General features: G+C 47.1%; 1 protein-coding gene across 1 annotated transcript in view; it reads right to left on the bottom strand.

The window, feature by feature from the left end:
* Positions 1 to 14,151: 14,151 nt before the first annotated feature.
* The window catches only part of LOC309372888 (tripartite motif-containing protein 54-like), a 37,650-nt gene continuing 25,273 nt past the window's right edge, over positions 14,152 to 26,528 (bottom strand). The window contains exons 6-11 of the mRNA XM_081916928.1: positions 24,389 to 24,411; positions 24,137 to 24,261; positions 21,397 to 21,653; positions 18,793 to 19,035; positions 15,958 to 16,079; positions 14,152 to 14,289 (exon numbers count right to left, since the gene is read on the bottom strand). Coding sequence (XP_081773054.1) covers positions 15,975 to 16,079; positions 18,793 to 19,035; positions 21,397 to 21,653; positions 24,137 to 24,261; positions 24,389 to 24,411 — 753 coding nt within the window. The 3' untranslated portion in view covers positions 14,152 to 14,289; positions 15,958 to 15,974. The remainder of the gene's footprint in view (positions 14,290 to 15,957; positions 16,080 to 18,792; positions 19,036 to 21,396; positions 21,654 to 24,136; positions 24,262 to 24,388; positions 24,412 to 26,528) is intronic.

Raw genomic sequence — 26,528 nt, 5'->3', positions numbered from 1 at the left:
TGGTGTGATGGCCTGGGAATCCGATTCATAGGCTGAACCGGAGGAAGCCCAGCCTGCACAGGGGTCCCCGCCTCCAGGGCCGGCTGAACTGGGGCAGGTCCTTGATTCTGAAGCGCCTGCACCTGCACCGGATCCTCAGGAGCAGACACCAGGTGAATCCACTCTGGCTCCAGAGGTGGTTGAGGACTCAGTGCCTACAGGTGTGCCTCTCCTGGCCCTGCCAGAGGAAGGAGAGTCTCCCCCTGGGTCCAGTAACCCTTCAGCCTCTCCTGAACTGCAGAGGCTTAGGGCAGAGAGGCGGAGGGAACTGGTTTCTCCCAGGAGGAGTGCTCGCCTTAAGGCCAAGAGAGGCTGGTCCCCTGGGGGCCGGGACCGCCCCTGGCCTCAGAGAAGATAAAGGCCAGTCAGCCCGGTCCCAGGTTGTGGGAGCAACGTCGTTGAGTACCTGCTCCTGCCCAGACCCAGACCTGACTCTCCAGTGTTCCTGTCCCCACCCGGCTTCCTGCTTCGGACCTCGCCCCGCTCCTTGTGGACTGTTTTCAGGCTAGTGACCCAGGACTGGACTTTGACTACGCCAACGGTAACCTTCCCCCCGGGACCAGCACACGCGGTGAGTGCGACGCGCCATTTTGTCACCCGCCTCAGTGGTGACACCCGGGGCATCCTGCCCCCACCACACACCCCTTCCTCTGCCCCTGCCCACAATGCCATAAACTTATAACATAGACACTGTATCCCATCATGTAATGAGGCCTCCCCATTCCAAATCCACAAGGAAAGTAAGCAAAGGGGAGGGAGCCACAAACCTACTGCTGAGTTGCGCTTTCCCACACAATGGCAAGAGCTATCATTGCACATCATTAGAAATGATGGAGTTTCATGAGACTCCATCTTACAAAAAGATGAAGGCTTTGATTACTGGCAATTGTCAGCTTCTGCTCTTTGTCTCTGAATGAGATGCTTCAATCTCCCTTGTCCCAGTGTCCGATCACAACAGAGCCCAGAAAGGTAAAAGTGGTCACTCATTCAGCGTTAAGGAGGGCTTCAAAAGAGACTCTGGTTTCAGAAGAAAGCCAAGAGGTGCCATTTCTAAGGAATTATTACTATTATTATATTTATATAATAATAATAATAATAATAATAATAATAATAATAATAATAATAATATTTGTGTTAATAATTTATTATTATTATTATTATTATTATTATTATTATTATTATTATTATTATTATTATTTGTGTTAGTGGAGGGGTAGAAGAGGGAAGTGAGCAGCAGATGGGACTCATCGTCCTGGGAAGGTAATAATAATAATAATAATAATAATAATAATAATAATAATAATAATAATAATTTATTTATACCCCGCCCTCCCCAGCCAAGACTGGGCTCAGGGCAGCTAACACCAGGTTTAAAAACAATGGATTAAAATACAACTTAAAAACAAGATAAAGTACAACATTAAAATGCAGCTTCATTTCAGTAGAAACTCAAATCAAAAACTTTTTGAGGGTGAAAACGTCAAATCTTCACCAAGGCCAACTATCCAGATTGATCCTACGTGGGCCAGAAAAAAAGCCAGGGAAGTCCCCAAATAGGAGTTCCATCACAGAAGGAGAAAGGAAAAAGGAAAGAGGGGGAGGGGATCAAGTAGATTCCAAGCCAAAGGCCAGGCGGAACAACTCTGTCTTACAGGCCCTGCGGAAAGAAATCAGATCCCGCAGGGCCCTGGTCTCATGAGACAGAGCGTTCCACCAGTGTTGAAAAGGTCCTGGCTCTGGTTGAGGCTAATCTGACTTCCTCAGGGCCCGGGACCTCTAGGGTGTTGCTATTTATGGACCTTAAGGTCCTCCGCAGGGCATACTCCTGGTAGCCCATTGAGGAGAAGGAAAACACTGATCCTAAACTTCCGCTGCCTTGAGGGATAGCTTTGGGAGAAGAAAGGGCTAAGGAGCAAACATGACACAAATCTAGAATGGAGTCCCTAAGATGGTTAGATGGCATCTTGTTTGCCTCCTTCCAGCGGCTCCAGCAGCCAAGCTGGTGCCAAATGTCTTGCTCTGCTTTCCTTACTCTCAGAGGCTGAGAGAGGGGGTCTTGTTGTCTAGGCAGCCCAGGACCTCCATGAACACTGCCCAGTCTTGCACCCCAGGGAGGTCTCTTCAGTCTGCTCTAGACTTACAATGTCCACTCACTCATTGATGGGGAGGGGACTTAAAGGCAAAAAACCAACCAACCAACCACCATTGTGGATCTCAGTGGCTCACCTTAAAGATCCAGCATGGAAAAGATGGGAGGAAGTAGTTTGCATGCAGGCAAAGTTCCACGAATTATCTGTTCTTTTGAGAAATTTACATGCCTTGTGAATGGAATGTTAAACTCTCAGCCTGACAATAGATAACTCATTCCCGTCCTAAATGCTGAATGATGCCATAAAAAAGAGAAGAAACCCCATAGATGAGTGTGTGAAGTAAACTACAGCTCCAATTTACGTTAATACTTGGGGGGTCCACTTATTTGTGATTAGACAAAGAAAAGCATGCTTCCTCCGTACTCAACTAAGGGAAGAAAATTGCTTTCAAGAGTACTATCTGGGCTTCTTAAGTGGTGTCTTAAACTGCATGAGATCACGAAATGAATCACGCACAAAGCACCTAGAGAAATATTCCTTATTTTTAATGCATGAAATGGTAGCCTCGAAAAATAATCTAGTTATGAGAGGGAGCTATCAAAGTCCAACCCTTCACACAAAGGTCCCTATAAATTGCCAATTAGAATATTTTAAAAATGACAGTAGAGACAGTCCCATTATCTGAATGCCAGTTATCTGAAACATCTAAATTACCCAGGTTTGCTCCCTCCAACCTAAGTCAATGTAACCTTGGATAAATAGTGCACATGTTAGCTGAGCAGTGAGTTGTCCAACTGCCTTGTCTTTTTGGCCCCCCACGCTCTCAAAAAAACCTTGCCTTCTCTCTACATTTGGCTGGTATGGAGGAAGCACTGTGTTAAGTGCTATGCACAGTAAAGCAATAAAATCAACGGTGGTGAGCCCTAAACGGCCTCGGTCCAGTATACCTGAAGGAGTGTCTCCACCCCCATTGTTCTGCCCAGACACTGAGGTCCAGCGCCAAGGGCCTTCTGGCGGTTCCCTCGCTGTGAGAAGCCAAGTTACAGGGAACCAGGCAGGGGGCCTTCTCGGTAGTGGCACCCGCCCTGTAGAACGCCCTCCCACCAGATGTCAAATAGAACAACAACTACCAGACTTTTAGAAGACATCTGAAGGCAGCCCTGTTTAGGGAAGGTGCAAAATGTTTAATAGGTTATTGTATTTTAGTGTTTGTTGGAAACCGCCCAGGGTGGCTGGGGAAACCCAGCCAGATGGGTGGGGTATAAAATATATTATGATGATGATGATGATGATGATGATGATGATGATGATGATGATGATGATGAAAAAAGGGATCATTTTGCCGCCAAGCTCTGGGCTTCTTGACATATCTTTGAAACTAGAATCCCCACTGCATGATGGGAAAGTCCAGAGTCTGGGAGCAAATTTGGGATTCCCGTCAGGAACACATTCAGGGTTTTACCAGAAGCAGGTAAGTTTGAGGGGTTCAGTAAGCTTCACCCCATATGCACAGGTGCAAAGTGAGACTGACTGCTTTCCTGACTTGTTCAGAAGTTGGAACATGTTCCTAACTCTTTTAGCTGGCATGGGAATATCAAATATCAAAGTTTGGGTTTTTCATTCATGAGATGGCTGTGGAGCCAAAGGAGGTCAACTCTGGAAGATCAGTTTTCATCCAAGCCAGTGGTTCTCAAACTTTTTTTTTTCTGCGCCACACTTTAAGAATAAAAAATTGCTCACACCGCACCAGATTTCTTGTTGCTAAGAAAAACATTGGAGAATGAAAAAACAACAACTCCTAATGGTGCTTGATTTATAGCATAGAACACAACTGCTTTATAATATGGTGCATACAGAAAGCATAAAATGATGCAGCCACATAAGAACATAAGTCATTCCCAAAATTTAATTATCAACAAGTCTTCTCCAGCACTCAGTTTGAACAGAGATTCTGGATCACAGCTAGGATTGTCCTCACTCGATACTCTTGCCCTCATTTTCAAAAGGTAACTATCCATATTCTGCAAATAATAATAAAAAAGATACTATATAATTCTATACAAATGTTTAAATGTTTCTCTGATTGTCCTGGAATTTTCCTACCACACTTACTGACCGCTCCTGCCACACCAATGTGGGACGCTACACCCTATGAGAAGCGGTTATCTAAGCAAATGAAGAGAATTAAAAACAGAAACAAAATAGTAGCACAGTAAACGATGGGAGAAAGTGTCTAAAAGACCAATCCTACCTATAGAAAGCCAGTGTAACTTATTCCGGCCAAATTTACACTAACATAAGTTACTCCTATTCCAAACACCGTTCAGGAGGAGTTTGATTTATGCAATCTTTTTGTCAGTCCTTTCCTCCTGCATTACTGGGTCACGTCACTGATGGATGTGAGAGCTGGACCATAAAGAAGGCAGACTGCTGAAGAACTGATGCTTTTGAATTATGGTGCTGGAGGAGACTCTTGAGACTCCCATGGACTGCAAGAAGATCAAACCTCTCCATTCTCAAGGAAATCAGCCCTGAGTGCTCACTGGAAGGACAGATCGTGAAGCTGAGGCTCCAATACTTTGGCCACCACATGAGAAGACTGCCTGGATAAGACTCTGATGTTGGGAAAGATGGAGAGCACAAGGAGAAGGGACGACAGAGGATGAGATGGTTGGACAGTGTTCTCGAAGCTACCAGCATGAGTTTGACCAAGCTGATGGAGGCAGTGGAAGACAGGAGTGCCTGCCATGCTCTGGTCCATGGGGTCACGAAGAGTCGGACACAGCTAAATGACTAAATGACTAAACAACGACAAAACTGAGCCCCAGCTGAGCCAAGGTAAGGGACTTAGACCAGTGTATCCCCTTCTGAGCTGCAGTTCAGCTTAGGAAAGGTCACACACTACCAAACCCATATCTTGGGTTTGGGTTATGTTGAGAGTGCCTAATAAAGGCCAAGTTAGGTGAATTTAACATCTGTGGGTTTCAGTGGGGGAAAGTGAGTACATGCTTAAATGTGCCCTATTCCAGTCAGTGGTACCCAATTATTAGCTTTGGTTAGATCAGTGCTCATGTACTCTGGCTGGATCAAACCAACATTCTTAAGAAGTACAGTAAAGTCTACTTAAGGAAAGAAGGCCTTGCAGAAGTAATTGCACCTATGCAGAAAACATAGTGCTTTTTAAAACGAGGGGGGCGGAACTGAATTTATGAGGATTTTCAATGCAATACAGGGATGAGGCATCCTTTATTTTTTACTGGAAGCAGCAAATAAACGGAAGGGTGGAGGGAACCTTCATAGCTACAAAGCAGATCTTAATAAAGGCTGTGCAAGTGTACTGGCTGCTCAAAATATCTAAACGGAGTTTCCCCATTATGCTGGAGCAAGATAAAATGGACAATTGGTTTGGAAGCACAAGAGAACCATAGACATACAGGATAGCTTCTACATCAGCCTCAATTCATCATCTGTAAAATAGGGGTAATGATCCCCTATGACTTGTGAGAATAAAAGAGATGAGGAAATATTGTCAAATATACCTCTCAGGTCTTGAAGGAGTTGAGCTTTGAATATGGGGGAGGGGGGATCCATAAAACACTCACACTTCATTCCCCAACTGCTTCCTCCTAAACAAGGAATAAAAGGTAAAGGGACCCCTGACCTTTAGGTCCAGTCGTAACCAACTCTGGGGTTGGGGTGCTCATCTTCCTTTACTGGCCAAGGGAGCCGGCGTACAGCTTCCAGGTCATGTGGCCACCATGACTAAGCCACTTCTGGCAAACCAGAGCAGCACACGGAACGCCGTTTACCTTCCCGCCAGAGCAGTACCTATTTATCTACTTGCACTTTGAGGTGCTTTTGAACTGCTAGGTTGGCAGGAGCAGGGACCGAGCAACGGGAGCTCACCCCATCGCAGGGATTCGAACCGCCAACCTTCTGATTGGCAAGTCCTAGGCTCTGTGGTTTAACCCACAGCGCCACCCGCGTCCCAAAACAAGGAATAGGACTTTGTAAATCCAAGAAACCCAAGCTTTAAGACTCTGCAGGATAGGAAACTGGGGATGTGGAACAGTGGAACAAGTCCCGCTACCCCTATCTATATTGACTTGTGGTGGTTGCTGTTGCTACTAACCAAGCCCAAACTGCTACAGTACACCACCCCAATCTCTGAGCAGTGAGAGAATCCAGTGGTTCCAGGTGTTTACCCAGTTTGGCTTCCTTGGAAGGAAGGTTTGTGGCAACTGTGGTGTCTTTGGGATATATGGTTTTATTTGCACCTTCATACAACCTGAACATAAGATGTCTCACAGGATTAGCACCCCCATCTATTGTGCTTCTTCATTCCGAAGGTACATTCTTTCACCTTTGGTGGACGTGCCCAAGGATTAAGGCTTTCTGGGAGATGATCTATAATGAAATGAAAAAGGTATTTAAATATACCTTTCTGAAGAAACCAGAGGCCTTTCTCCTGGGCATGGTCGGCCAATCGGTGTTAAAGAAGGATAGAACCTTTTTTATGTATGCTACAGCAGCAGCAAGAATACTCATCGCAAAGTATTGGAAGACACAAGATTTACCCACCAAGGAAGAATGGCAGATGAAGGTGATGGACTATATGGAACTGGCGGAAATGACTGGCAGAATCCGAGACCAGGGAGAAAAGTCGGTAGAAGAACATTGGAAGAAATTTAAAGACTATCTACAGAAACATTGTAAAATTAAAGAATGTTAGAAGGATGCTGGAATGAAGTTATGTGGTTTTAGAAGTAATGTTATAAAGGAGTATGTAAAAATGGGTTGTCAACAGGTGAGAATGTAAGGTTACAATATATTAAGATAAATGATTAAGATAAAAACAAAGATGGAAAGGATTTGCTGAATTAACTAACTGAACTAGAATACAAGAAAGGGAGGTGTGAGGAGGTCAAGGAAAAAAGTAAATGAAAGATAAGTTATGGAAAAATTGATTTGTTTTTAATTGTTTTTATTTTTGTGTAATTTTTTGTTTTATTATCTTTTTCTTACTTTTGTAATTTTTTGAAATTTTAATAAATATTACTTTTTTTAAAAAAAGATTGTGCTTCTTCATTCATCACAAGTCTGGATCCAGCTCAGAGCGATCATGTCTCTGTGTCCAGCTCCCAGCCAGCTTCCAGCTCGCTCACTCGCACTACTCTCCTATTGTTCTTTCCTCTAATATTTAGGGGAGGGGGAGGGCAAAACCCACCCATTCATTCTGTGGCACAGAGCAGCTTCTTTGGTTATGCTAATCATGGTGCATAATTAGCCAGCCACAACCCTTGCCTAGGCCAGGGGTTGTCAACCTGGTCCCTACCGCCCACTAGTGGGCGTTTCAGGATTCTAGGTGGGCGGAAGGGGGTTCTATGGCACAAGCTGAATCCTCCTTCCATCGATGGTGAGAAAATTTTACCATCAAGAAAGATGCATTAGTGGGTGGTAGGTATAAAAAGGTTGACTACCCCTGGCCTAGACAAAGGGACTAGTTTGTCAAGTTTCTTCTCATAGCTTCTACCCCCACAGATATAGGAACCCAAAAGGATTGGACAAATTCATGGAGGCTATTGAAAGCAGAGACATCACCTTGCCAACCAAGGTCCATATAGTTAAAGCTATGGTTTTCCCAGTAGTGATGTATGGAAGTGAGAGCTGGACCATAAAGAAGGCTGATCGCCGAAGAATGGATGCTTTTGAATTATGGTGCTGGAGGAGACTCTTGAGAGTCCCATGGACTGCAAGAAGATCAAACCTCTCCATTCTGAAGGAAATCAGCCCTGAGTGCACACTGGAAGGACAGATCCTGAAGCTGAGGCTCCAATACTTTGGCCACCTCATGAGGAGAGATGACTCCCTGGAAAAGACCCTGATGTTGGGAAAGATGGAGGGCACAAGGAGAAGGGGACGACGGAGGACGAGATGGTTGGACAGTGTTCTTGAAGCTACCAGCATGAGTTTGACCAAACTGCAGGAGGCAGTGGAAGACAGAAGTGCCTGGCGTGCTCTGGTCCAGGGGGTCACGAAGAGTCGGACACGGCTAAATGACTAAACAACAACAAAACTGAGCCCCAGCTGAGCCAAGGTTAGGTAAACGACTAAACCACAACAACAAATTGAGGGCTACTAGCTACAATGGCTGAGCTCTCCTTCCATAGCTGGAGGCAGCAATGTGTTGGAATAGGAGTTGCTGGAAACCACAGTAGGTGAGAAGGCTCTTATGCTCATGTTCTGCCCCCTGGTTTCTCCCCAGGCATCTGGTTGGCCAGTGTGAGAACAGGCTGCTGGACTATATGAGCCATTGGCCTGACCCAGTAATTCATCCTTACGTTCCTTTGTTATTTGAACTAGGAAGGACTCGTGACATCGTGCAGACTGAACCCCCAAAGCTGCAGCAGGACTTTCATTCACCCAGCACCCTCCTTCTCCCCATCCACTCGTCCCCAGCCCGGGTAACTGGAAAGCATAGAAGAAGGAACTGAGACCCTTTGCATTCCGTTCGTTCAACTCTATGTTAATAAGGAACCCGAAACTAGGAAGCAACTTCAGCCCCGTTGCGTCCAGGCAGCGCCGGCGATTTCAGCACCTCGGACAGCGCGCGCGCCCTCCTTGCCGTATTTGCGCTAATTCAACCCCAGCAATTTTATATGTGTACATGTCTAATGCAATCTCTTTAGAAAAAGGACTCCGCTCTCTCGTTCCTCTTCCCTTCCCGGGGCTGGAGAAGACTACGTCACAGTTCCCGGTGCTAGGGAGCCCCCACCCCATCTCTCTCTCTCTCTCCCGCTCCTGCTGGGGAAGGAGGGGGTGGAAGGAGCCGGGAGGGGTGGAAGGAGTCTCCCCACTATATATAGGTCTGCTGGCTTCTTGCAGACAGGAGTCTGATAAAGATTGGGGGTGTCAGCAGCGCCAGGCAAGAGTTGTAGGGCAAAGACCGAGACCTCTTGAAGGCTGCGCAAGGTGAGTTGAAAGGACCAAGCCCTCCTCTCAGATAGACCCTGCTAGCGCACCTGGGATGTAGCATCTGGAGCGAGGAGTTGAGTGTGATTACATGCCAAGGGGGGCTTCCTACGGTGCGGGGTTATAATTCTGAAGCAAAGAGGCAGGTGAGCTGTTCTTGGGTATTCAGGTGGAGGAGGGGGGAGGGGTGAAGAAAAGAAGCGTCTTTGTAATTAATCCAAGGAACCGGGAAGCTACAGGTGCAGAAAGATTGTAGGTGCAACCTCTTCACCAGGGCAGACGGAGGGGAAAGATCAGCTATGAAGTGGCGTTTCTGTGTTTACCTCCACAGAACAGGGACAGGAGCAAAGAGCTCCCAGGAGTGCAAACATGTGCTTATTTGTTAAATATTTATTAATGAAATATTAAATGCTTGGATATCACTTTCTACATCTTGAGGGAGGAAGATTATGCCCTCACCAGCACTTGAAAGGCTGCTGCTATTCTTGTTATTCTTTCCAATCTAATATTATTATCATCATCATTCCACCCTCCACTGTAAGGTCCCAGGGAAGGTTAGGGCAATATAAATGACAAGTTTAAAACCAATTAAGCCTATTTAACTCATTCGTTCCTCTGATCCACAGCAGGACCTCCTAATTTTCATGTAGGTGGGTTTGAAGAGGGATTACACCATTCATGGAAGAGGAAAATGTATTGGCAGGTAGTAGTTTTTATAGCTAAATAGACTGAAGCCTCCATGGTCTGTAGCAGTATAACTCTGGAAGGCAGACTCAGGGCAGGCAAATGACAGGGATTTCCCCCAAGGAATTTGGTTCACACCATTAGAAATCAGGTGCTAGACCCATAATATGATTCAGCAGGGATCTCCTTACAAGCAGAGAATGTAAGACAGGGTTTTGGATGTGGGTGATCATTTCTAGAGGAGCCAATAATGTTTGGTTCCCAGTAAATCAGGGTGAATTAACATGAGCTTCATGGCCAAGGTACGAATATAGGGTGTTAGGAAAGTGTTATTATTCCAAGTCACATTGTTTTTTCATCTATTTCCTTTAATCCCCGGGGGTTCCATGCTTTTCCTTTTGCAGTGTGAAGCTTGGCTTATTTACTTAAGCCAGCCACATGGTGTTGCTCAAATCTTTCTTGTACATGGCCATCTGCAGCACAGGGATGGCTCTTTGGCTGGGGGTAATAAAGTTTTGATGACCCCCACACACACACATTCTTTTTTTTTTTTAAGTGTTCTGGTGCTTTTCTGGGCACAGTACAACTCTCTCAACATCAGTAGTGCTTTTAGATCCATTTAATGCCAATATTACCTTTAAATCTGCTGTGGCACAGAGTAAATGCAGCAATGGTTCTTTGTCCTGTGCAGACACACATTAACCAAATGCAACAGCGTGGCTTAGCCCACCATAGGTACACAGGGTAGCATGATACAAATGACACTTGTTGAATGTTTGCTATGCAGCTGTCCTAGGCATAGATTCTATATCGGGGGAAATAAGAGAAAACAGCTAATTTGATGGTTCCCATGAGGCAGCAGATGGTCGTAGTGCAATGCCTTGCCATTCCAGGTGTGCTCTGAGAGGTGTTATGATAGCCATCTTCAGGTATCTGAAGGGCTGTCACCTGGAAGATGGAGCAAGCTTGTTTTCTCCTGCTCTGGAGACTAAGCATCAGGAAGAACTTTCTGGTGGTAAGAGCTGTTCGACAGCCTTTGGAAGGTGATGAACTCTCCTTCCTGGGAGGTTTTTAAGCAGAGATTGGATGGCCATCTGCCAGAGAATTTTTAGCTGAGATTCCTTCACTGCAGCGGGTTGGACTAGATGACCCTCGGGTCCCTACCAACTCAAAGATTCTGTGAACACACAAAACGATTTACCCTTTAGGAAATGCGTCAGTGCGAGGGATTTAAGACAGGACTCTGCACATGCAAAGTATGTTCTGTTATCAACAAGACGCACCACCTCAGACAAATAGCAACAGGAAGATGCCTTCTACTGAATCAGATATTTGGTTCAATCTAGCTTAGTACTGCCAGCACTGACTGGCAGTGGCTCTCCAAGCCATTCAGAATGGAGACATTTCTAACTGCACCTGGGTAAGCTGAAATTTAGCCCCTGGCACCTGAAGTTAGAAGAATCAGATATAGCAGGTGACAGGAGCGACCTGTTCCTAACCTGACACCCTGGAGAGCTGCAGGCAATAGACTGAGTTTAGACTGACCGGTTTTAAGGCTGCTTCCTGAGGTGTTCCCGAAACATTATCAGGTGGCAGAAATGAATTGAGTTGAATGCAAAGTGCCCTGAGCTAGTTGCAGGAGTCTTTAAACTGTGTTTGGCTGAAGGCTGGGCTTCCTTGACCGGAAGATGTGGAAATTCCTGCACTGTGTGGGGCTGGACTAGATGATTCTTTGATTCCCTCACCACTCTATAATTCTGTGATACTATGGTTCTCTGCAACGTGGAGAAGCATCTCTGAGAGACAGCCTGTCCTCTGTTACCAAACCACCCTTGCAATTAATCAACTATTCACTTGGTTTAAAAGACAGGCAGCCCCTTCACTATAGTGTGTGTGTGTGTGTGTGTGTGTGACTCTGATGATGCTTTAAAGCACGTCCAACTAGCTCAATATTGCTTACTCAGGCTGGCAGCAACCCTCAAAGTTCTCAGACAGATCTGCTATCTTATTAAGTGATTTCAATTTATGTACTGCTTGATTGTGCATGGATGAAGAGAGAGGGAGAAAAGTCTCATTATGCTAGTGGGAACCCGTGCATGTTCACAGTTCTCCAGTGTTTAAGCAGCTAGCTTGTTTTTCATTCTTGTTTTGATGCTGTTTACATTGTTAGTCCCTTTGGGGCTCTTTGGAGTGTGGGGGCGGGGAGGTGCTTTGAAGTAAATCCATTCCTGCTGAGCCCAGAGTTAAACTCTAATGCTTCATTCTCTCCTAGATCACCGATCTTTCAGACAAGTCTAAACTGAATTCTCTCCTCTTAGGCAAAGATCATAAGACGGCCTGGCTGGTAGCCAGATTCTGCGCCCAGATTTGTAGGCACAGATCATCCTCTAGAATAAAATAGCTTACTGGGGAAATGCTGAGGTTGCCCTTTGGGGTGCCTCAGGGTCAATTTTTTATGGTAGCCCAAATCTCAGTTGTACGGGTGTATGTATATATCTCAATTTTAACTCATGAGCTATTGCTGCAATTTGCTCCAACTGTATATTTTATCTTTATGTACGCTGTTTTTGTTGTGTTATGTTATGTGAGTTGGTCTTTGACCGTAATAAATTATCTTTCTATCTATCTCTCCTAGACAAAGGACGTTTGATGATGGCACAGATGGTCTCGACTGCCTTTTGCCTCCTCCTCCTGTTTCTCCCCCTGAAATCCTGCCTCCCTTCAGAGTGGCCCAGGCCAGCCATGTCCCATCTGCTCCCCGTAAGCAGCCTGAGCTGGGAGCAGTGGCTTAGCCGCTCAGAGTGGGAAGACAACCCCCCAAGACCCCCGGCTGGTTCAGAAGAGGGGCTCTTCCAAGACCAAAGATCTCCCAGGTCCTGCAAACCACCAGAGGCCAGATCGGGGTCCCAGCATCAGCAGCAGAGAGCTGAGCGGTCTGCTGGCTCCAGCAAACGACGCGATGGCCGCCCAAACTCCCTAGACTTGACCTTTCACCTCCTCCGGGAGTTCCTGGAGATGTCCCGCGAAGAGAGACTGGCTCAGAAAGCTCGGAGTAACAAAATATTGCTGCATAATATTGGCAAGTGAACAGGGATTGAATGGAGGGACTGGGCATAACTGTAAAGCTTAACATTTATTCTTTCAATTGTGCAGTTCGGTGTTCTTTTTTTGGGGGGGGAAATGATGTGATATCCCTTAATCTTGGGTCTGCTCTGTCAATTTTTCCTACACTTGTATGTGTGTGTGTGTTATATTGAATCCTTCTGCCCAGCAACAAAAGAGGACGATGTGTTTTGCTACAACTCCCAGAAAGTTTCTAATTCACATTGTTAATATACTTTCTATAGTGCTGTCAATACACGCCAGCCCTTTTTGACAGAGGGGCATAAGTGAGGAAAGGGCAGTTTCCGGGCAAAAGGTGTTCCAAATTTGAGATGGCAGAAGGAGTGGGGGGTATGAGTTGAGCAAGGCTATCAGGCTTCAAACATGAGTGAAAATGCTCTCCTAGAATGTCGTGCAGTTTTTTCTAGCATTGCATTCGCAGGTACAACACAAAATTTGAAGTGTTTTTTCCAAAGGCAGGAAACCTGCAGAGGCTCATACAGAATTTTTTAAGAACTGAAAAGCCACAGCGGTTCTGCAAGCAGATTTTGGGCAAGAGTCAGGGGGAAACTAGTCTCCTACTCTTTCCTGATAAGGAAGGAGGTCATTTCTTTATTTCAGATACAGTGGGGGTGGGGTGGGGAAAATCTTTCCTTTGCTAAAACTCAGCTAGAAGCAGAGGTCCTTTAACTGTCCATCGTCAAGCCTGTGATTAAATCCTGCCAAAAATGTACAGCTTATTGCGTGTTCTTGGGGGGTAGGGTGCTATAAGCATGTCTTGTATCTTTTCTACAGCTTTGGGATCATGAGGATGTGATAACGGCAAAACGTCTGTGTGTGTGTGTGTTTTCAGAGTGCCGAACACATTGCGGCTTCTCTAGCCGATACCCAGTAGTTCATACCTCCTGATCCAAATGTGGCCTGGCTGCTTTAGTCATGTACAGATGTTGTTATCTCTCAATTGCCAATGGATTACTAAAGCAACCACCCAACTGGAGGGTGTATACTGAAGTGTCCGGAATAAACTTTATTTTTTAATAAGGCTGCTTCCTTCTAGAGCTGGGGACAAACACAGGTAGGGCTTTCGACCTCTGCAAATCACATGTTCTGAACAAATTCAACCGGTGAGGACGCACTTTGCACCATCCTGATTTTAATAATCCTCTTTGGAAAGCACCAAAGTAGAAGGGAATAGGGTGAGAATGTGGTTGGGGGGGTGACAGTCAAAGGAGAGGAAATGGGAAAGCTGAGGAGTGCCAAGGGGGTGCTGTCCTCTTGAGTATGTGGTCTGGCTCACTTGCTTGAGCTCTGCACTGGCGTGTCTCCCTCCTTGCTGATCATGGAGTGGGTTAGGCCAACCGGTGTGCTGAGCGACAGATTCTCTTGAAGGGTGCAGTTGGACCTGATGGTTAAGAAAACACCAGGAGATCAAACACCAGGAGAACATGTATCAGGATGCAAGGGAGCATCTTGTGATGATATATGGAAAACTTCAAGGTGGAGAGAGGGTCAGGCAGTGGGTTTTAAGCATCTGTGCTCTGGCTCAGACCCTAGTCTGGATTCTGACCAGTCCAAAATGGATCCATCTGCAATAGTTTCATTCACTATCCAGAGCAGGGGTGGGGAACATTTTTCGAGGGCCACATTCCCTTATGGAGAACCTTCCAGGGGCCGCATGGTAATGCAGGGAAGGGACAGAGGTGAAAACAGGCATAGCAAGAGATATGCCTCTTACCTCATGCAGGAAACTACATTCCAGCCATGCAAAAGCCAGATGTTTCTACATCCCCCTGCATCTCTCCACCCCAACAAACAAATGTCATGGTCATAGGCAAAGTCTCTCGAGGAGAAGGCAGAGCAATGGGATGACTCACAGCCCAGGAAGAGCCTCAGGGGCCAAAGAAGCCCTGGAGGGCCACATTTGGTCCCCAAAGCTGAGGTTTCCAAAACCCTGCTCCAGATTCCTTCACTTCTTCCATTGACACAACCATCAATTCACAATCCTCCAGATATTACACACATTCTGCAGAGATGGCAGCATGGAGGTCTCAGAATGCCAGGCAGAAATATACCCCCTGATACTGCCCTTCAGGCTCACTGCAACATTCAGAGACACTGAATCATGGACGTTGTGATCTTACGGTGGGAAGACTTCAAGCTTTGGCCACCGACGTTGCTTTCACTCAAACCCAGAGATGCACCAATCAAAGCCAAGTTTTGATGGCAGAAACTGGAGGAGAATTCTGAGCCCAAGAATGGTGCAGCGGTCAGGGTGCTGGACTAGGACCTGGGAAACCAGGGTTCAAATCCCCACTCAGCCATGAGCCTTGCTGAGGGACCTTGGCCAGTCAGTGCCTCTCAGCGTAACCTACCTCACAGGGCTGTTGTTGGGATTGGAGGAGGGGGAGAAGAACCATGCACGCCACCTAGAGCTCATTGGAGGAAAAGGTGGGATATAAATGATGCAATAAATAATTTGTACTTAGGAATGAACTGCTCTCAAAGTCCTTTCCCCCACCACTGGCTTCTTCATTTCAGCAGGATGGGGGGGGCATTTTATTGTTGCCACTGTTAAACAATTGGACACCAGAAACCCTTGTGGATCACGTTCAAATCACTCAGACATTCAGCCAGCAGATCCCAGTTGACCTTCTGCCCACCGTTGACTTAAGGCTTCAGAAACAGCCATTCTTGTTCAGGTATGTCTCCCTTTCTCTGTTGCTCTAGTTACAGGTAGGTAGCCGGGTTGGTGTGCCGTAGTCAAAACAAAATAAAAAATTCCTCCCAGTAGCACCTTAGAAACCAACTAAGTTTGTTATTGGTATGAGCTTTCGTGTGCATGCACACTTCTTCAGATACCATGCACACGGAAGCTCATACCAATAACAAACTTAGTTGGTCTCTAAGGTGCTACTGGAAGGATTTTTTTTTATTTTCTCTGTTGCGTTTGTGTTGCTGGAGGAGAATCCAATCTGATGACCAAGCTCCCTTCCTGTATTTTAGTGAATGCACAGCAGAAAGCATGGAAACTGCCAGCGTGGAGTGAGATGTCCTCCGGTTCCGTCCTCACCTCTGCACTAACTCTCCTTAATCGTGTAGCCAAAGGGTAGTCGGGTTGAAAAAGCTACTGAGCAGGGGTTCAGTAATCTCCTCGGTTCTCCATCTCTCAGCGGTGGGACTGGATGCAGGAGCCTGGGGAAAAGAGGGGGATTCAGGGAGCTAAAAGCAGCTTCCAAGGTCAAGGCTGGAGGTAAAGAGTTTTGGAGTGTGCGCTTCTAGGAACATAGAGGCAACCAATGCATGCAGAGTACATAGAAAATAATAATAATAATAATAATAATAATAATAATAATAATAATAATTTATTTATACCCCACCCATCTGGCTGGGTTCTCCTAGCCACTCTGGGAGGCTCCCAACAGAATATTAAAAAGGCAACAAAACTTCCCTAAATAGGGCTATCTTCAGATGTCTTCTAAAAGTCAGATAGTTGCTTCTTTCCTTGACGTCTGACGGGAGGGCATTTCACAGGGTGGGCACCACTACCAAGAAGGCCCTCGGTTCCCTGTAACCTCACTTCTCGCAGGGAGGGAACCACCAGAAGGCCCTTGGCACTGGACCTCAGTGTCCGGGCTGAACGACGGGGGTGGAGATGCTCCTTCAGATATTCTGGGCCGAGGCCGTTTAGGGCTTTAGGTCAACACCAGCACTTTGAATTGTGCTTGGAAAGAAGAGCATGGCTGCTGGATCAGGCCAAAGGCCCATCTAGTCCAGCATCCATTTCACACAGCAGCCAACCAGATGGCTATGGGAACCCACAAACAGGACCTGAAGGCAACAGTGTTCTTTCCACTCTTGGAATACATGTCATGCAGGTAACATGTTTCAAACGGCACACGGCACCATCCTCTGGGCCCATCAACCCAGGTGGAAACACCTCCAGAAACTGAGCTCCCCTCCTCTCCCTCTTAGCCCCAGCTCCTACCTCGGTGAAAGCTCTCGCAGATGAAACGTGTGGCTCATACTTGAGGTATTGTTAAGCGAGGAAGGACAGAACAAGAGAAGCTAAGAATAGACTCGCCAAGAGTCCGTTGCAAGGCCAGGCGGCCCAGGCAGCTCTTTGAAGCAAGCGAAGGGAGGGATGAGTTTAATCATCGCTGCGAGAGGCATCAAGGTTTCACTCTCAATAGGGTCTGGAGGAGCAGAAGGGCCCCCGCCCCGCATGCAATTATGGGCACCGTTCTAGGACACCTGCTCCCTGTTGCTAAAATAAAACAGCCAAATAAATGCCCCACTTCAACAATGCCTGCTGGAGGAAGAGAGAAGAGAGAGCTGTTCTCAGAAGCGAGGCCACTTTGCACTCACTTTGCGGCAGCCAAACCGTGGCTTGATCATTTAACCCAGTGGTTTTCAAACAGTGTGCCGTGGCACCTTGGGGTGCCTTGAATGGTGGCCAGGGGTGCTGCGGGCAACACTGGCCCCTGACTCTCTTCCCTTCCCTTCCCTCCCACTTACATCTCTGCCTCCCAAAGGCTTGCACAGCTGTTTGTTGCAGCAGACCTGGATACAAGCTCTGCAGATGAAAAGTGCATTTGGGGCTGGCCAGGGGGTGGTTCCCAGGCCCCTGTGGGGCAGTGTGAGGAGGCACCTCTCTGTGGGGCAGTGGGGGCAGATCAGAGGCCAGGGGCAGCAGCTACAGCTGTTCAGAGGACTCCCAAGGAAAGGGGAAAGGAGAAGGCGCTGAGGGAAAACTCCACAAAGGAGAGTGTTTGAAAAAGGGTGAGGGGCTGCCAGCTCTGCAGGCAAGGGGTGACATAACTGGGTTCCTGAGCCCCACAGGGGCCACAGAAAGAATGTAGTTGGTCAAGGGAGCTGTGGACTCAAAAAGGTTGACTTAACCCTTCCCACTGCCACAGATTTACTGCCACAGCTGCATCTGCACGGTGCTGGCTGCTAAAGCAGGAATTAACTATCTTGGAATGGAGCCTAAAGGTGGCACAAAATTGCCCCTTTAGAAGGGGCGAGGTCAAAATCCACAGCGAGATTTTCCAAAGGCCTGATCATGGGATAGGCTGAAGATTAAACTCAGGAAACAGTTACTGTATGCATCTTAGTTTATTTCTTTTTTATACTCTGTAATGCAACAGCTGTCATGTTCCTAATAACTGTGTATTCTCATCTGAGAAAAGACTGAAGCATCTTGGTGCTTAAAGGTAAAGGGACCCCTAACCATTAGGTCCAGTCGTGGCGAACTCTGGGGTTGCGGTGCTCATCTCGCTTTATTGGCTGAAGGAGCTGGCATACAGCTTCCGGGTCATGTGGCCAGCATGACTAAACCACTTCTGGCAAACCAGAGCAGCGCACGGAAATGCCATTTACCTTCCCGCCAGAGTGGTACCTATTTATCTACTTGCACTTTGACGTGCTTTCGAACTGCTAGCTTGGCAGGAGCAGGGACTGAGCAACGGGGGCTCACCCCATTGTGGGGATTTGAACCGCCGACCTTCTGATCGGCAAGTCCTAGGCTCTGTTGTTTAACCCACAGCGCCACCCACGTCCCTTTTATCTTGGTGCTTATTTACTTTAAAAGAAAGACAAGGGGTGGGGGAGATGAGGAGAGAGACGTGGAAGAGGCTTAGGACTGGTGCGCATATAGAAAGAGGAAAGCTTCTCTCTCTCATTCTCGTAGCACTAGGACCTGGGGACATCTAATGTGGATGAATGGTGGAAGGTCCACAGTTGAACAGAAACCAACAGTTCTGAGCCTGGCAACATATTAGACTCCTCCAACCAAAGCAGAGCCTTGCCAGTTGAGAATGCTTACAGCTTCCACACAAAATGAGCAGAGAAAGTTGGGTAACATGCCAACCAACACAAATAAGACGAGCCTCGTGTTGCCACTGACCTGGCTGGTGGCAGGTGTCATCCCGTTCAGAAGATGGGCATGACCCGCTTCGCATTCCCTACCACTGCCAAGACCTCTGCTCTCCTCCATCTCTGCTGAGCTGTCCGTGGTGCTGAAGGCTTCGCCAGAGGCTACCTCCACTTTGGGCTGTCCCATGTCTTGGCTGAGAACATTACCCTGTAAATCGCATTCTGGCAAGGTTGCTGGGGGACTGGAGCCGGTCAGATGGAGCTCTGCATCCAGCTGACATTGAAAGAAAGAAAAAATCAGGAGAAGATGAAAGGCTACAATGAAACCTAAGCTTCTGCCCAACTCTTGAGTTCAAAAACTCTGCAACACCTTTAAAAACTATTACACAGCTCATTAAACAAGCTCGATTTTTACTCATTTGCCATCTTATTTTAAAAACTCAAAGGGAAACAAAATGAATTGTTGTGATAATTGCCTGTATATGCCATCATTTGCCTCTTTTATTTGTTCATGCTGTTCTGCTTCCTTTCAAATGAGTAAGACGGGCAAGGGGGAACCATTTTTTGCTTGAGGGTCATGTTGCTTTCTGGCCAATGTTCTAAGGGCCGCGTGGCAGTGGTGGAAGGGGCCAGAGGAAAAGTGGGTGGAGTAAAAAAGTTTATTTTTGTTTGTTTAGTTTCTATGCACAGTCACACATTCACATACCCCTACCCCTATCCTCCATCTAGGCAAAAGTACTCAGGGTGTGAAGCAGAGTCCTTGAGGGGTGAGGCCTGGGAAGAGTTCTGAGGACCAAACAGAGAGGACTATAGGGCCACATTGGACCCCCAGGCCTGAAATTTCCCACACCTGTCTTAAGGGACAGTACTGCAAAGACATGGAATGCAATGGATTGACACCATGGGAAGATGAGGGAAGGATGGAGGGCAACTTAACTCAAGCTCCTTCTGTGTAAGGAGGTCTCCGGCATTTTTTCCAGATAGGAACAGAGGCCGTTTGCTGCAGGTCCACCACCTCAAAGTGGAAATTGGGATTTGCTTTGGTTTCAGAAGGTGGAGCACAGCTGAAGGCCCTCCTATGCTCCTTAGCTCCTATGAACCCTGGTCCATCTAGTTTTTGTCTTGTCCGCAATGAGTGGTCCTCCAGGATTGCAGAGAGGGTCTTTCTCAGTCCTACCTGATGGTGCCAGGAATTGAACCTGGACCTTCTGCGTGCAAAGTAGATGCTGTGCCACTGAACGATGGTCTTTCCCTGTAAGGGAAGGACCCAGAAGCTTTTTGAAGCTTCTGAAAGACAGGGTGTGCTCATTCGGTAAAGGAGCAGTCCTTGCTTCACTTTAGGGGCATGGGGAATTAGAGGAGAGTCTAGTGACATGAGCCTCTGCATGACTTAAGAACAGGGATAGGGGACATATGTCCTTCCAAATGTTGATGGACCCCCATCAGTGCCAGTCAACATGGCTAATGGTCAGAGGTTGTGGGACCTATAACTTGACCACACCTAGGGTGCACTGGTTCATTATCCCTACCTTGAGATGTCATAACAAAATGCCATGAAAAACTTGTGGGATGTAATCCATTGGTATACTCAAATGCAACATTCCTTATTTCCTTAGAGTAGGCACAGGCAGAGGGACATCCAGTCAGGGTAACTTCCTGTTCCGCTGGTCTGGAGCATCCTCCCCCTGCATGTGACCTGGGAGATGGACGTGGCTCTGGCTGACTCCACAAAAGAGCCGAGTCATGTATTTTCTCAGTCTTGAAGTTGTCTTGTTCCAGTGTTGTCTTCATGCAAATTTTGCTGTCTGCTGGCTCTCAGACAGCAGCACATGATTTCAGTTTCCATATGAGATGAACTCACTTTGTTGTGCAACCGCTAAGTAAAGCCTGCCTTTCAGGGATCAAACTGTGAACTGAAATGTGAGTAAACTTTCTGTTACTTTGCTCAGAAAGACTCTTGCATCTTTATTCTTTTAAGAGGGATCAAAAGGGAAATGGACTGCAAGAAGATCAAACCTCTCCATTCTGAAGGAAATCAGCCCTGAGTGCTCCCTGGAAGGACAGATCCTGAAGCTGAGGCTCCTATACTTTGGCCACCTCATGAGAAGAGAAGACTCCCTGGAAAAGACCCTGATGCTGAGAAAGATGGAGGGCACAAGGAGAAGGGGACGACAGAGGACGAGATGGTGGGACAGTGTTCTCGAAGCTACCAGCATGAGTTTGACCAAACTGCGGGAGGCAGTGGAAGACAGAAGTGCCTGGCGTGCTCTGGTCCAGGGGGTCACGAAGAGTCGGACACGACTAAACGACTAAACAACAACAAGAAGAGAGTCAAGCGATCCTGCAAACTAGCTTCCAGATATAGTGAGAGGAATCTGCTCTGCTACATCACTTCACTAGTGTGAGTGAAGGAAGGATAATACTTATACAATGTATCCTTTTCTACTATCTTTAACATTCCCACAAAACTAGCTAGCCTTTCTATCAATCCTAACCTTTTAGGAGAAAAGCAGAAATGTTGCAGGTCAAGTGCACAGCCCAAGGCGAGAAAAGAATCTGAACCTCCCAAGTCACCCTTCTTGCCTCCCGAGAGCAGCCCCACTTCACAGTTAAGGAACCTAGACCTGGATCTCACCTGCTGGCCACCCCATAAATTGTCCTCTTTGCCAGCCAGGCCTTCTGTCCCGGCCTGTGGCGTAGCTTTCCCCCCACTGCTCAGCGTCTCGTTTGTCGTTGGGGCTCTTCCTTGAGCCTGCTCTTCCTTTCCAGGAGCGAAGAAGTCCTCAGGGTCCTCTCGTCCCTCTCCAGCTGCCGCCCCGTACTCTGCCAAAGCATCTTCAGCCTCGGCAGAGGCGCCATCTTCCTCCGCCATTGGCTCAGACTCTTCTTCAACTAGAAAGGGTTTTTTTTTAAAAAAAAGGCAGCATGAAGGTTAAGGCGCTGGTGGACCACAGTGGTTGCACAGAAATACTCCTGTTGGGATTTTTACCTATCCGAGCGGCTCCAGCGAGTGGTACTTTGATTTGTATACATCATGTGCATGTCTGAGAGTGTGTGAGAAAGGACGTCTGTGTTATCTCTTCCTTCTGAATACTATTGGGAGTTGGTTTCACTTCTGTGTGTGTCGCAGTTCTGTACTGGTATTCAGAGAGCACAGATGTACTGATGGAGTCTCTGTATACAGTCATACCTCGGGTTAGATGTGCTTCAGGTTGAGCGTTTTCAAGTTACGCTCCGCGGCGACCCAGAAGTAACGGAGCACGTTACTTCTGGGTTTCGCTACTCGCACATGTGCAGAGGCTCAAAATGACATCGCGCGCTTGCGCGGAAGTGGCAAAATGCGGCCCGCGCACGCGCAGACGTGCTGTCGCGTCTTACATTTTACTCAGGATGCAAACGGGGCTCTGGAACAGATCCCATTCGCATCCAGAGGTACCACTGTATAAGACTGTAAATAAAGTAGTTTTAGAACTACGATTGAGTCTTTCTTCTGCTATGATATACCAGAAGACTGACATGCTCTTTTCAGGAGAGAAGGGTCGCTTATTACCGGCCGCTCTGGACTGAAGAAGATTTGCAGCCAGAGCTAGCCACCGGGGAATGCTCTGGAGACTTGGGAAGTTTGCAGCCTTCCCAGGGTGTTTATCCAAGAGTCCCAATGCTCTACACCCCAAACACTCTTGGACTGCAACTGCCATCGTCACTGACTATTAGCCATGGTGGCAGGAGCTGTTGTTCAACATACTCTGGAGGGCACAAAATTAGCCACTGCAATCTGAAGACTGCTTTTGACTTGCTGTGCAGACTTAGATATCTGGATCCACAGGCTCCATCAAAATCCCAAAGTGGACTTTGGACTCCAGAAGAGGAACTCTTGATCCATCCCTACTTCTGGTTTCACATACTTGGGTTTTATTGTGTTTTGAGGATTTATATTCACTTTGGAACTCCCTGCTTATTGACATGGGGCTTCACTGTACAGTCAAACCTTGGTTCCGAACTGCTTAATTGCCGAACAAATCAGCTCCTGAATGCCACAAACCCAGAAGTAAGTGTTCTGGTTTGTGAACATTTTTCAGAAGCCGAACCTCCGACATGGCATCTGCTTGAGTTCCTGCAGCAATCGGAAGCCACGTGTCAGAGCCACCCGTGGTCCCAGCTCACAAGAGACCCAAGTCCAATCCAGTTTATATACAAAAGTCTTTATTGAAGAACATTCCTGGTTTTACATTCCATCTCTGTGGCTCTACGTCTGTGACATCAGACCACTGAAGTCCCCTCTGAATCAGTCCCGCCTCTACACCAGCTTAAGAGTCTTGTGCTGGACCACCTCTTCCTCTCCTTCCTTTTCCGCAGGGTCTTTCTGCCCCCCTGGGCTCCCTCCCGTCGGGACTCCTCAGAGGCTGACTCCTCTGACGCCTGTTCCCCCCTCCTTCGCGCTTTGGGGCCAGGCTCCTCCCCAGGGCTTTCCTCACTTCCGCGCGCCTCCACATTTGAACTTGGCGCGCCTACGTTGCTCCTGACCTTCCTCTCGACCGCTACACTGCTCCCGGTACTACTCTCCGCCCCTTCCGGCAGGACGTCTTGCCCCGATCTCCTTCCCCTCTCTGCTTCCTGCTCTGCTCCCTCTGACACACTGGTAACTCCACCCCCTTCACTCCGTTCCGGCGGAGAAGCCGGCCCCGATCTCCAACTCCCACTGGGGGCTCTCCCTTCGCTCCCCTGCTCCTGACTGCTTCCCCCTTGGGCTCCCTTTGGCCTGACCAGGGGGGCTTCCTTTTGGGAATCCTCTGACTCACTGGACAAACTCATGGACGACCTTTGGTCATTGTCATTCTCTTCCTTGTCGCTCTGGGATTCTTCCCCCTCGCCCTCTGTCTCCTCCCTCATCTGCTCTTCTCTCCCTGAACCCCTGACACCACGCCTTGGTTGTTGAACTGTTTCGGGAGTCAAACCAACTCCTGGAATGGATTAAGTTCAAGAACCAAGGTACCACTGTACTCTTTTCTGCACCTGCTAAAAACACTTTTGTTTACCCAGATATGTAGAATGTTTACATGTGTTTTAATCTGTTTTTAGCTTATCAGTCTTAATTATTTTGGAATGTTTTAAACAGCTTTTTTAAAACCATGTTTACTGATAAGTTTATTGTTTTATTCTTTTTTTGTAAACCTCTTTTATTATTATTATTTTGTTATAATGAAGTGGTGTGTAAATTTTATGAACTAAGTAAGTAAAAATAAATGCACAGGGTTGTTTTTAATGAAGAGTGAGCTAATAATAATAAAAATTGTGAAATCAATCAATCAATCAAATCCTGGTTCAAATCCTTCAATAACTTGAATGGGTGCACCTAGGGCTGCTTCCCTCCCCACCTTTGATAAAATCCAGCTGGTAGAGAAGTCGTTCTTCTGCATTGAAGTCGACTGTGTAGTGATCCATGTTGTCATAGCCTGACTCCAGCTTCTCAGGTTTGCAGCTCTGGGACATCTCAGAAATCCTGCAGGAGGGAAAGCAATCACAGGTCGCAGGTGGAGAGCTTCCATCTTTTCAAACCCGAAAACTCAAGAGGGGAGGAAGGAAGAGGGTAGATATGCCGAGGCAATAAGGCAAGGAATGATACTTACTTCTGGATGAGAACTTTGGCATTCTGATGTGGGAGGAGAAAGGAGACAAATGGAAAGAATCGGGATTTGTTAAGAGCAGATGACAAAGTAAGAGGAGAGCCATCCCTCATTTCTACGTCCGTGAGCCAACTCTGTGTGAGAAAACACTTGACTGCAATAGCTAACAAAGGTAAAGGTAAAGGGACCCCTGACCATTAGGTCCAGTTGTGACTGACTCTGGGGTTGCGGTGCTCATCTTGCTTTACTGGCCGAGGGAGCCGGTGTACAGCTTTGGGGTCATGTGGGTCATGACTAAGCCGCTTCTGGCGAACCAGAGCAGCGCACGGAAACACTGTTTACCTTCCCACTGGAGTGGTACCTATTTATCTACTTGCACTTTGACATGCTTTCGGACTGCTAGGTTGGCAGGAGCTGGGACTGAGCAACGGGAGCTCACCCTGTCACGGGGATTCAAACTGCCAACCTTTTAATTGGCAAGTCCTAGGCTCTGTGGTTTAACCCACAGCACCACCCACATCCCTCAATAGCTAATAGGTAAAGGTAAAGGTACCCCTGCCCGTACGGGCTAGTCTTGACAGACTCTGGGGTTGTGCGCCCATCTCACTTAAGAGGCCAGGGGCCAGCGCTGTCCGGAGACACTTCCGGGTCACGTGGCCAGCGTGACATCGCTGCTCTGGCGAGCCAGAGCCGCACACGGAAACGCTGTTTACCTTCCCGCTGGTAAGCGGTCCCTATTTATCTACTTGCACCTGGAGGTGCTTTCGAACTGCTAGGTTGGCAGGCGCTGGGACCGAGCAGCGGGAGCGCACCCCGCCGCAGGGATTCGAACCGCCGACCTTTCGATCGGCAAGTCCTAGGCGCTGAGGCTTTAACCCACAGCGCCACCTGCGTCCCCAATAGCTAATAATACCTGGCAAAATCTCAGAAGGTGGCCAGTGAGGACATGAATGTATAGAGGTGCCTGGTTTGCTGAAGCAGACCTCTGGGTTCATCAAGATCAGCACACCAGTGGTTCTCAGACTTTTTCCCCAGGGCCACACTTTCAGGATTTTGCTATTGTCACACCGAAATTCTTATTGATAAGAAATACATTGGAAAACAAAAAGAAACAACTCCTTGATTTATATAACACAGAACACAACTACTTTATAAAATAATCATGGGACCACATTATAAAGGAGAAAAGGATGCAACTGCATATGAACGCTCATCCTTCTCAAAATATAATTATAAACGAGCCTCCTACATATGTAACTTAAGTACGTGTACACACTCAATGAGGGGCGTGCACTTGCTTATGCCACATAATCTTGTTTATATTAGGCCTAATTTGAGACAAACTTTCATCTCCTCATCAATACAAAGAAGCCTTTCTCTTTTTTGATCTTACGTATTTGCCAGAGTTGAAAATCCCCATTGATAGTGATATGTCATGGGAACTGCAAGAGAATGCTCTTGAAAAGAGAGGCACGGATACTGTTTCTGGTTGTATAGCCAAACAAAATTGTTTTGATACTATACTACACTACAGGCAACCGTCTTTTCGTGAGGGGTTATGTTCTGAACCCCTGTGTGCGTGCGTGGGGCCCACATAAAGCGTTACATTCTATTCTGCCCTTTCCATGAGATTTGGGGGTCACTTCTGGGTTCAGTGTGCATGCGTGATCGAGCATTAATCAGAGGCGTCTTAATTGGCCGTTGTCTGAATATGCTACACTGAAACGTTTCAATGTTTATTTCATTGTCCTTGAATCTTCCTGTTACACTCATCATCCTCTCCTGTACCCTACCCTTTGAGAACCCCTGGTCTGCACTGACCACCAGCAGCAATCTGGGTTTGCAAGCACAGGACTTTTCCCAGAGACTCCAGGGACTGGACCAGGGCCAGATTTAGGTTTGATGAGGCCCTAAGCTACTGAAGGGAATGGGGCCCTTTATATGTCCAACTGTCCATTGTCAACAACAAATTGTCGCTGTTTTCTTTGTTGAATATATGCTATATGGTAATTTATGGACCTAATAGGTATCTAAAGCCATTTGCACATGTTCCCGTGCAACCAGTCCATGCAGAATGTAGGCACCCTATATATAGAAATGAGCAAACCAGTGATATTTTAGGGAGCAGGAGCCTACACACACA

The sequence above is a fragment of the Podarcis melisellensis genome (genome assembly GCF_964234715.1).
Source record: "Podarcis melisellensis genome assembly, chromosome: 6".
NCBI lineage: Eukaryota > Metazoa > Chordata > Lepidosauria > Squamata > Lacertidae > Podarcis > Podarcis melisellensis.
The sequence above is the reverse complement of the archived record's forward strand: the minus strand, read 5'-3'. Positions and strand labels throughout refer to the sequence as shown.